Source organism: Carassius carassius, chromosome 25 (assembly GCF_963082965.1).
Source record: "Carassius carassius chromosome 25, fCarCar2.1, whole genome shotgun sequence".
In the NCBI taxonomy this organism is placed as follows: Eukaryota; Metazoa; Chordata; class Actinopteri; order Cypriniformes; family Cyprinidae; genus Carassius; species Carassius carassius.
This window is the reverse complement of record NC_081779.1, coordinates 19,255,656-19,267,407: the sequence shown is the minus strand read 5'-3', so window position 1 is coordinate 19,267,407 and position 11,752 is coordinate 19,255,656. Positions and strand designations below refer to the sequence as shown.

At 37.1% G+C, this 11,752-nt stretch overlaps 1 protein-coding gene across 4 annotated transcripts; it reads right to left on the bottom strand.

Annotated features, from left to right (window-relative positions):
- Nucleotides 1-844: 844 nt before the first annotated feature.
- LOC132104344 (protein LYRIC-like) lies at nucleotides 845-11,045 on the bottom strand. Of its 4 annotated transcripts, none has more exons than XM_059509763.1 (12): nucleotides 10,591-11,045; nucleotides 9,852-9,989; nucleotides 8,311-8,395; nucleotides 7,992-8,156; nucleotides 7,789-7,836; nucleotides 6,922-7,089; nucleotides 6,571-6,645; nucleotides 6,375-6,452; nucleotides 4,144-4,265; nucleotides 3,950-4,057; nucleotides 3,742-3,856; nucleotides 845-2,487 (listed from the first exon to the last, which is right to left on the bottom strand). In XM_059509763.1, exons 1-12 carry the CDS (start codon nucleotides 10,942-10,944, stop codon nucleotides 2,420-2,422), a joined length of 1,524 nt encoding a protein of 507 aa, XP_059365746.1. In that variant the 5' UTR covers nucleotides 10,945-11,045; the 3' UTR covers nucleotides 845-2,419. The 4 variants fall into 4 exon arrangements, with proteins under 4 accessions (XP_059365746.1, XP_059365747.1, XP_059365744.1 ...); XM_059509764.1 differs by having other exon boundaries at nucleotides 7,992-8,153; XM_059509761.1 differs by having other exon boundaries at nucleotides 9,852-9,992; nucleotides 10,591-11,044.
- Between the last annotated feature and the right edge of the window lie 707 nt (nucleotides 11,046-11,752).

The window sequence follows — 11,752 nt, the reverse complement described above, 5'->3', positions numbered from 1 at the left end:
AATTTTTAATACTAAAATTATTGTACTATACCATTTAAAAGTTTGGGGCCAGTTTTTTTATTTGTTTTAAAGAAATCATTACTTCTATTCAGAAAGGATACATTTATTCAAGTGACATTAATAGTTAGAGGAAAAAAAGCTATTTAAAAAAATGCTGATCCTTTGAACCTCTGTCATAATTTATGTTCATCAAATAATCCTGAAAAAAAAGTCTTGATTTCCACAAAAATATTAAGTAGCACAACTGTTTTCAGCATGGCTACCACAAAGGATGATTGCTAAAAAAAATCCCTATCCCTTCGGGGTGGGGGGCATAAATCAATGAAAAAGGATTAATGTACCACAGAGAAAAAGCAGGAGAGGTTAGACTGTACACGTGACACGAGACTTATTGTCAGGATGCAGCAACATCGATACCAACAATTCATTTAGTATTTTTTAGTGCACGTTTGGTTTAATATCGGATTAGAAAAAATTGAAATACTGCAAACAATAAAAGAATAAAGATTAGCATTTTCCTAAATATTAGTTCTTGCAAAACAATGAAAGAGGGGTGTATAATTACGGTTTATTGTTCCAAATATTGCTGGATAAAAGACTTCAGTGCACAGTGTGCTGTATTTGCAGTATAAAGATAAATTAAACAGAAGCCAATAACGATTCAGTATGAGAACAAAACAAAAAATGACTAATTGCAATTCAACATGCAAATATTATGACTAGGATGTGGGTTATATTTAAACTCCATAATGTTCTATCAGTGTAAGTTTAAACAGCAAACCTAAGACTGTTGGCTGAATTATTCACAGAAGTGTATTGTTGCGAAGATTCATTAAAAAAAAGCTCAGAGTCCAAACAAAATTTTATTTTTATTTAACAAATCAACAGCTCTAAGCTCAAATAGCAATCTTCTTTTATTTAACAAATCAACATAGAAATATTTCATTGACAAGTAAACATGATCATTCTTAAATTGGTAGAAATACATAGAGTAACCTCTAGAATGACAAACAGGCAGGCATCCGATGCTAGCCCAGGGTGCCTCCGAAACACATGATCTACTGAAATTTACAAAACCATGGGCAAAACACCACTAATCAACCTATATATGAATACGCATTTAAAACCCCCCTCCCAAACCCACCCCACATCCATTCATCATCATCATCATCGATCATTCATTAAAGCCTATTTACAGTGAGCGGTACTTGCACGAGTTGAAGAGAATCAGGACGTTGTTCATCACTATGAATGGTTATTAAACTCATGCAAGTGCAACACTAAAATCAATCAATTCTGAAATGAAATAAAATGCCAAACCTGTTAAAAAGACTTTAAAAAGAGGAAGAGAACAGAAAGCATACACTAATAAGTACAGATTAAGGCAACAGATTCCTGATACTGATCCTGTTTTAGTGTCATGGAATTAAAGCTGCGCCAATCATAATCAACATCCCGATCAAAATCATATAAAACTTGCTCAGTCAAAACAAACATGAACAAAAATCAAATGTTCACATTGTGCAAGGGGAAAAAAAAGAAAAAAAAAGAAAGGTAAATAGACATGGTATTTTACAACCTTCAGCACAGTGCAATTACAAAGAGTTTCACCATAGAAAAAAAGCCCTTATAGTTCTATACATATGGCATGGCTTTTTTTACTTTAATTTGCAGGAAATAAAGCATTGGATTCAACTAGTAGTTGATTAAAAAGAGAAGAGTCATTACTCATCTCTAATATCCACATACCCAATTATACGGGTAATATAGGCCTATATATAATAAGGACGGAAGAAAAGCACTAAGAAAATAGGTTTAGCATAAAAAAAAAACATTCTCTGTAATATTACTGTTCTCTGATTTTCCAACACAGCGATTACAGTATTATAGTAATTCACCTCTTACTGCTGGAGGAGACGCCGGCTCGCAGTGCCTCTCTCTGGCTTCGAACAGGAACTGCAGCACTTCTGCAATTGCTGGACACTGCCAAGTGCAATTAAGCAGTATAAAGTGTCCCAGGAAAAGTAATTGATGGAACAAAGGTAGATCCTTAAAATTTCCCAAATGAAATTCAACACTCCAACTTCAAAATCAGTTTAGTAGCAGTTGGAAAAAAAATGACCATGAATGTTTTGCTCCACTTAAAGCATGTCTGATATCAAGGATGATAAGTATTCCTCAACAAACCTCAGTGTAGCGTAATAGTGCACACACATAGTGTTCCAGCCGACAGAATGCTCACATATACTCTAGATTTCTTTCTTTTTTTTGTGCCGAGTTCTTCCAACTCAGTTTGGTTTCCATTTTTGATTTTTTTTTTTTTTTTGAAGCACAGTAAATTTATTCAGTATAAAATTCTGTACTGTGAAATTATTGCATAATCATATTTGCATAAGCTATCCTGGATGCTATTCATGGTTCATGTTTCTCTCCTGGCCTTTTTCTTCTGAACTTGCTTTGGAGGTTCCCAATTCTGATCCGATTTCTCTGTGGGAGCAAAAACAAAGGATATTATTCAGCATGATTATTATTAATTATATTATTATCATAATATTATTATAATATACAGCAGGGTCCCAGAGCCAACTATGAAGATCTAGGATTTAAAATGTAATTTAAACCTGGAAATAAAGTTTCAGGATTTTTGTGGGGAAAAAAATAGTGATATTCTATTACAATCCATCATGCTCCCTAAGGTCACAAAACGCTGGACTTTTGGTAGTTCCTAGGATAGCAAAGTCCACTAAAGAAGGTAGAGCTTTTCCTCATTTGCTTCCCAAACTCTGGAATAGCCTTCCTGATAATGTTCGGGGTTCTGACACACTCTCTCTGTTTAAATCTAGATTAAAAACACATCTCTTTCACCAAGCATTCGAATAATGCATCTTATAATTTGTGACTGCAATTGTATCTGATCAAATGCGCATTATTATTCTTTAGCTTGGATTAAACCAATTAATTTTACTTGGTTAGAACCGCAGCTACGCTAATTATTGCTTCTCTGTTTTGCCACGAGAACAAGGATTTACACAAGCTCCAGTCTGGATCCAGAACACCTGAGAAGAGATGATGCCAACCCTGAAACATCATACAGAACTACCAAATTTTCCTATAAGTTTGATTGCATCATTAATAATTGCTGTCAATAGTGTTCATCGTCTGTTTATGTCTTTAACTGATTTTTTCCGTACATTTCTGTCATACACACATAAACTGACGGTCACCACTGATAAGCTACTACTAAATATTGTAGAAATGTTATTTTCTGTAAAGTTGCTTTGCAATTACTTGTATATTAAAAAGTACTATACAAATAAACTTGAATTGAACTGAATTGAATTCTGAAAGTTTCATCAAAATGATGTCGAAAATATTCTCTGTAATGGGAAAATGGTATTAAAATACATAGAAAAAAAAGTGCAAAATACAATAATTTTTACTCAGTCAAATGCATTCACTGAGGTCTCAAGTCACAAATATATAATTGCTGTTAATCATTCTCACCAGGGTTATTATAGTAAACAAACTACAACCATAAAAAACATTTTCGTTATTTAAAATAAACATTCATTTAAATAAAATGTGATATAAAAGCCTTTAAACTTTATTTGTAACTTTAGTTTATAAAACAACATCTCATTTTTTCATATCATTTAACTCGAAGTACTAAAATAATTTCAATTAAATTTAAACTAAATTATTATACTATGGATGGATGGACATCACCTATGCCCCACTCACTTTGTTGGGACTGTGGAGGGATGTTTTGCTTGGATCCCTCATCCTTTGGAACATGAGGCGGATGAGGCTTGACGGTCACGATCTTCTCTGCAGGAGCAGAACCTACTTGAGTCATCTGGAAGAGGAACGTACAACTTGGTCGGTTTCAACTGCAGAATGGTATTAATTTGTTATGTCTATACATATTTCATTAAAACATGATCGTTACCTCAGCGGCTAATCCGACTTCCTCTGGTCTCTTCTTTTTCTTCCGCCTTTTGGATTTCCCAACTCCTGCAGGGTCTGTCTTGTCATTGTCATCATTTGATTCCTGCAACTGGAACAAATATTGAAATCTACTAATAGTCTTGTTGATTTAAACTATAAAACTATAATTGAATGCGTTTTTTTTTTCTTTCATACCACAAGTGGCTTGGAAACTGGCATCTCTTTCAAAACAGGGGCATTTCCTTTGGGATCTTCATAATTCTCCCATAACTCAGTTGGAGCATTCCAGTCTGAGGAGTCCCCGGTGGGAAGACCATCTGAAATCATAAGAGGACACTGGTGATGTTAAAAGTCTTTCAGCATATACAACTACCTTTCTAAAGTCAGTTTTTTAAAATAATAATATTATTATTATTATTATTATTATTAGGGATGTAACGAGATCTCGTGGCATGAGGTCCGTTTGGTCTCGTGAGAACGTGACAATCCTCGCAAAACAATTTGCAATGTTTACATAAGAGCTGCAAGATTTATCGTTTAAAGATGGCGATCTCAATTCAAACAACCACGCGATCCTAATTCCTGAATGCCAACGATTCAGCTATGTCTATTATGACTGTTTCACATCGCAAGTGTCAGTGGAGCGTGAGAAGCACGTAGTATGCCCATACTGTACGTGCACCGCAGATTTTAACGGGGGTACTTTATACACAAAAGGTATTGACTTGGTATTGCACTAATCAGTTGTTCCACAAGGTGGCAACACTGGCTGGGATGTTGTTACACAAACTAAAGATATGGAACAACAACAACAACAATAGACACCTGCATTGACAAGCACTTATGTGAGGACCAGCAACTTTAGTTTAAAAGAGAACAGAGTAGGGATGTTCATTTTAACCGTTTAACCGTTAACTGACCATTGAGAATATTGACCGATTTATACAATCAGTTAAATGGTTTAAAAAGTAATTTATTTATTTTCAGTAATTTGTTAAAATATTTAAACAAGTTTACTGTATTGTTAAAATAGGCTACACTACACGTATTAAAGAAATGTTGTCGTCAAGTAGCATTTTATTATTTCATTCAGAAATACTGTAGGCCTAATTCCGACGCGAAATGTTTAGTCAGCGGTAAATCTCCATCACCTGGGCGATGTCACATGGAGCAGGATTAACTACACAGGGCCGTTGTTCACCGACAAGCTGCGCAAAAACACAATCAGCTTGTCAGTGAATAACGGCTCTGTGTAGTTAATGCTGCTCCACGTGACATCGCGCAGGTGATGGAGATTTACTGCTGTTTACAGAACCGGCTTTACTGACAAGATGCGCATTAAATATCCCATGCGATTTATCGTGCAGCCCTAACAAACATAAACACTATAAACATATCTATGCTATTTTAGTTCCACTACAAATCCTTTCAATTAACAGTAGCCTATTTAAAAAAAGAACAAGAATAAAAAATAGCCTATAAGAAGTTATAGCAACATAAACGAAAAGCCAAAACGAATTCATTTAGGCCAAAACGAAACTGAAACCAGCGTTGGGTCTTTCATTCGACACAAAATCAAATGTTTCCGTACTCACAATATATTTGAATGCCAAATTATGAGACTACTTCAATCGCATTACAAGATCCACGTAAAACAAAATGTTTTGCACAACATCATGGTGGTACGGTGATAACACTAGCACAGATTTTATTACATGTTTAAACTGAGCAGTGTGGGGGTTTTTTCCCATATGTTTGACTGACTGTATTTTATTATGATAATGAACAGGCTGCTTTGTCAAAGTAGCATAGCTTAACTTGATTTTTTTTCCTTCTAATAGTGGGAGCAACTTCTTTTAGTTATAAAGAGCCTAATCCGAATTGTAAACTGTTTGCCTTTGTGTACATTCAAAATAAAAACAAATCTTTGTGCGTAAAATAAGCCTAAAGAAAAATAGGATGCCGCTTTCTGCTGTCTGTTTCCTTTTGCACAGCACAAAAATTAACCGAAACTGTGTTCTTCTTTTTCATTCCACGTCACCCCATCAAGTTCTTGCTGGATCTGCTCCTCTGCCATCAATGAGAGGAATGTCTGTGCTTCCTCGAAAGACAACGATACAACATTTTTGGTTGTTTAAAAAGGTTCACTCGTTCTAAACAGTTGCGTTTGATCCTTTGCTGGCTGTGCGGATTTAAATCTAGCGGTTCTTTTGTGTTTGTGTCGTTCAGTGATGCAGGTAGTGATGATTCACTCTGGCCAATCAGTGATCAGCAGAGTTTACATGTCACGTTTTGGTAAAGATACTCGCTATACCTCAACTGAAGTGGTATGAAAAAAGTACCAGGTACTGTACCCAGTGGAAAACCCCCCAAAAGTGAAACGTACCACACAGTGGAAAAGCGCCATAAATAGGTTTTGATCTTACTTAAGCTGGACCATTCACTGATGCGTTTACGGTCCCATAGGCCACTATCACTGTTAGATTTTGTCCCAGTCTCCCCACCTGTGAAAATACATGGGTAAAGAGAAAGTTTTGTGTTTCTAGTGCTCATTAGCATACAAGAACAAAATGATTTGCTCCTCACAAGAATGACTGCCTAATTAAATTTTGAAATAAGTACCTGATGGGTTCAGTCTGAGCATGTTTACTGGTTTCGGTTCTGCCTTAATTCTACTATCCAAACCAGTCCACGGCCCTGCCAAAAATAAGACAGCACATAAATATAAAGCTCTGTGAGAAGTGTGTTGTTAAAATGCTTGACATCTCAACTTAATATTAAGTAAGGAGAAATAACTCAACTCGAATTTCACTGGAACTACCATCTGATTACTACATGTAACAAGAAACTCCAATATCTCCAAGATCTGTCACAATAATCTGAAAGTTTACTGTAAAGCTAAAAACCCTTACAAGCAGCCATAATTGTTTTAAACGCATCAAGGCAGGGTCATAAACAACTCTGAATTCTTACCCTCTGGTTTTTGATTCCAGGTGGAGTTCTCATGGTTCTTGAGTCCAGGGGTCTTTCTCCCAACAGACAACTTCTTATTGTTTAAAGCACTTGTTTGGGTTGACTTTACAGGAATCTCTGTCCATCCTCCACCGTTTACAGTGCTCACGTCATTACAGTTAGAGGTCACTAAAAGAAAAGGGTGAAATTTGTAAAGTATATTCTGTAACATCATTAGTTTCAAAAGTTTGGGGATGGCAAGATGCTTTTGAAAGAGGTCTCTTTTGCTCACAAAGGCTGCATTTATTTGATCAAAAATACAGTTCAAACATTAATACTGTGAAATATTAGGACAATTAATTTTCTATTATAATGTATTTTTAAATAATTTATTCCTGTGATGCAAAGCTGAATTTTCAGCCTCATTACTCCAGTCTTCAGTGTCACATGATCCTACAAAAATCACTTATATGCTGATTTGCTGCTCAAAAAGCATTTCTTATTATCCCTGTTGAGAACAGCTACTTAATATTTTTTTGAAAACCATTTTTTTTTTTACAATATTCCTTCAAGTACAGCATTTATTTGAAACAAAGCTTTTTTAACCTTTGTTAAAGCCTCTTGTCACTTTTGATCAATTTAACGCATCCTCACTGAATAAAAGTAGTAATTTCTTTCAAATAAATAAATATAAAATCTTACTTTTGAACTCAAGTTTACATAAATCTACGCCCTCAATAAAAATTCTAAATGTCTGACATTTATAAATTGTATGAAATGTATAACACTTAAGGGGCAGACTTGGCCTAATGGTTAGAGAGTTTTTCATTAAGAAAAGGTGGAACATTCACAGACTCTATATTCATTTTATGAAAACTGTAATTTTACCTGGGGCTATAATGGCATCACCCTTCGAGGCCTTGGCACGTGATGACTCTACAATAAATCAAAGGAAGAGCGCTCCAATGACTAACACTGGCAAACATCTTAAAAGAAATCCTTGTGATTTAACATTTTCTTGGATGCCATGCGCACAGTCCTTGAATGCAGAAATGCATTCAAAGAAAGTACTCTGTATAGGAAATGCATACCTTTGTTCTTTTTGGTGCCAGCTGGAGCTGTAAGCGCAGGTTGCTCTACCTTCTGGCTGGCACGATCTCCACCCACAGGGCTCCCAGAGCTGTCACCAGGGCCCTTCTCTTTTTTGCGCTGCTGACGTTTTTCTCGATTACTGACCTTGGTTTCCCAAGCACCTGCTAAACACAGACATACTGAAAGTGCATCTGGTACAAGCAGCTCATATGAATTTCTGATGTTCTGCATTTCAACCACTGAGACTCATTACTAATAAACAGCCTTCTCACTGAAAATGTGAGGTTGCCACCACAGTTTGGTAACCCAGTTTCATACCTTCATCAGGTTCCTTGCCATCGGTGGAGGAAACCTCTTGGGTTGGCTTCACCTCTGGTTTTGGTTTCTTCTTGTTTTTCTTGGTCTACATAGGTCCAAAAATACTAATTTAGAACTTCCTGACAAGTCGGAAACAAAGTGTCTCTCTTACTCTCACACTTACTAGAAGCACAAAGTGCCACTTCAGACAGTAAGAAAGATATCTAAAAATACTTATTCAGCTTTGTAAAAACTATGCCTAAAGTGTGAGGCCTTGGGACAAAGTATATAGATTCCCCTGGCCTGTGGATCTACCTTATATTTGCCGTATCTGCATTATCAAATTACAGGCCGATACTGACACCCGACCTCTCTCAATCGTTGTTTACAGACTGAACAAGGCTGATTCAAACCTTCATAGCACTATTGTGCAAAAGAGTCAACTGTACATTCCAAACCCGTCTATACAAGTCATTTTAATGTGCCCTGTACAAGTGGAGTCAGAAATGTCAGAATTATGGATTCGGAGCACCGAATGACCAAAGCAAAGTCATATTTACAAGTGGGAAACTGATTCCAGATGACGCCTGAGCTGCGACTTTGGACAGGGCATGTAGAGGGGGATTTCACACTAGCATCACGAAACATCCATAAATAATACCATAATATATTTCTAATCTACATTATGGAGATCAGTGAGTGGAAAGCAAGTCTATAGTGCACTTTCTGTCTGCTGAATCCATTTGACTAATTTCACTTGCAAAATATTCATAAGTACCCCATGAGAAGCCCAAATGGATTTTTAATAGTTTAACACCAGATTTGCATGTTCATGTTTCTCTGATGGTCACATGACATGTAGGTAAACAAATTTCATTAGCTTCTGTAAGGGTTTTATCAGTAAGTTTGAGTTACAACACTAATATTTGTCTTTAACTCTTCACTTTTGGAATCACTTTCAGAACTATTTTCTCCAGCTGATGAATGATAAAAACATCCAACAGCCAGGCGAGAGCCAAATTCACCAAAGGTTAAAGAGCAATTATTTCAGAATATGTCAGAAGACAACATAACCGCAGCATGTGCTTATAATAATCAAAGTTGGTATCATCTGTTGGTGTAGAATAATAGAGTTTTCGTTATCATTCTTGGTGTGTGAACGGACCTTTAGGTCACTCAACTTTTAAGGTTTGCTTCACATTCAGTTGTGATATCATGTGCAAATAAGTGATAGAAATTAGTACTAAATTCAGATGTAGTTATTACAAAAAAATTTTTGCTTCGTTTATGCCACTTACATGTTTCTGAGTTGAGTGTTTTTTGTTACTACACACATTCTACTCTGAGATATAAGCTTTCCAGTCAAATCACTCCATACTTATGTTCGATGTTATTAGCTAATAAATCTCCAAACTGCGCTGCTCATCAGAAAAGAAAACCACTCTTACTAAAATACACCACAGCTGCCAAAAAATGCCTTGGTTTCTAGTTATTGTTACTACAAATATATAAACAAACACACTTCCTCAACCAAACCAGCATGAGTACTAGGTGGACCCAACCTTTGTATCCGCAGGTGGCTGTGCAGGCGCAGACACAGGTGCAGGTGCAGCAGGAGGAGGGGGTTTCCTCTTTTTCTCCTCGATGACTTTGATTTCCTCCTGAGGTTCAGTCACGGTCTGTCCATTCGCCTGAGCCTTCTGCTGCGGGAACATGAGTTACCAATAACCAGAAACTCCACATTTCCGTCCTCTATCAACTGACAGTACTTAAAAACTCCCCTTAGGCCACGAAAACTGTCTCTACGGCGGATCCTTTATAGTGTGGACTCACAAAAGCTGGTGTTTAGCCGAAACGAAACTCGTGTTGTGAGGCGCTCTGCTTGACTGTGTGACGTGGCTCTCCTGTAGTCCTCGTGTCTGTATTATTACTATACCGATAAGTTACTCGGTATCAAATAACAACGTCAGATTTGTTCTTTTAATCCTAAAGCTGACGATAAGCGATATAGAATTAAATCGTTATGATAGGTAAAGTCTTTCTATATGAATAGCTGATGCTTAGAGGTTCTGACAGGTTAGCATGTTAGCAGCTAACGTTACTTTTGGAATTCTCCATCAAACTCAAAATAGTTGAATATGATTTTTAGAAAGACAATGTTACTCGAAACCTGGTAAGCTGCGTACCTAGATCTCATTTTCGGGGTTTCGCATAAGTGTCCAAAAAAACGACAGTGTAGGACGAAAGCTGATTAAGTTTTGAATCACAGCCATTAGCAGATCTCCATCACAGGCCGCTTACCTTCTCGGCTGCTTTCTTTTTGTTCTTCTTTTTTGGTTCGCTCGGCTCGGTCTTCACAGTCTTCGGTGGCAGAGCGGTCTTAACCGGGGTCTCAGCAACGGCGGTGCTGAGACTCACAGTAACGGGTGACACTCGGCGCTTCCTCCGTCCACAGGCCGCAAGCAGCACCAGCACCGTCAGCCCGATCAGCACCGCGCTCAGAATCAGCCACGACGGACACTGCTCCGGCTTTAGACCCAGATCAACCCCCAGCTCGAGCCGGAGGAAGTCCAGGCCTGAGGACAACAACCCGCGGATACGGTCGGACACGTATTCGGCTCGCCGTGTGGCCAAAGCTCGCCAGTCCTGGTCCATTTTTATAAGCAGCGGACAAGAACCGCACGCAGAGAGAGAGAGTGAGCTGCTGCTGGCAGCGGGAGAGAGTGAACGACAGGGGGGAGTGGCTTTGAGATTTCTCGCCTTTTACGTGATGGCTGTGTCTCAAAACATATCGATCTGACTACCTAGACAACACTTTTATGCGTCTTAGGAGGGCGCAGCATTTTTGGACAACAAAAGGAATATATCCTCGGTTTTTTTGTCTGTTTGATCATTTTTTCATCTAGAATTAAAAAAGCTTCCGGGCTCACTTCCTACTATCGCACTTTTTTTCTTTTTTGATTAGACTTCTGACTTCTCTTTTTTTTATAGTAATAGAAATTCTTGAAACAATACGAGATTTTTTTTAAGATTCTTTCGATTAGTTTGCTTTCCTTAGCTTGTTTCCGTTTATTTATTAATTACTACTTTAATTTTTTTGTCATATTCATCGTTTGTTTATAAGGGCTTGTGTTTGAAACTTTTTTTTTTGGACATAAAAAACAAATCAAAATTAATTAAATTCTTATTGCATTTAATAACCTTATCAGTCTATTACCAAATTATGATATTATTTCAGTTTTAACCCACCAGAAATTGCTTCAGTAATTGGTTCTGACTGTATTTTAAATAAAATCACTAAACAAATAAACACGTAGGCTAGTAACTAATCCATTTTTTCAGTCTGGGTTTGTCATACTCTAACAGGTTATATTTGAAAGAAATATACATTAAGTATATCCTTATAGGGATGCAACTGAGGCGGCTGCAACGGGCCCCACAGCGATCAGACCGAGGGGGACCC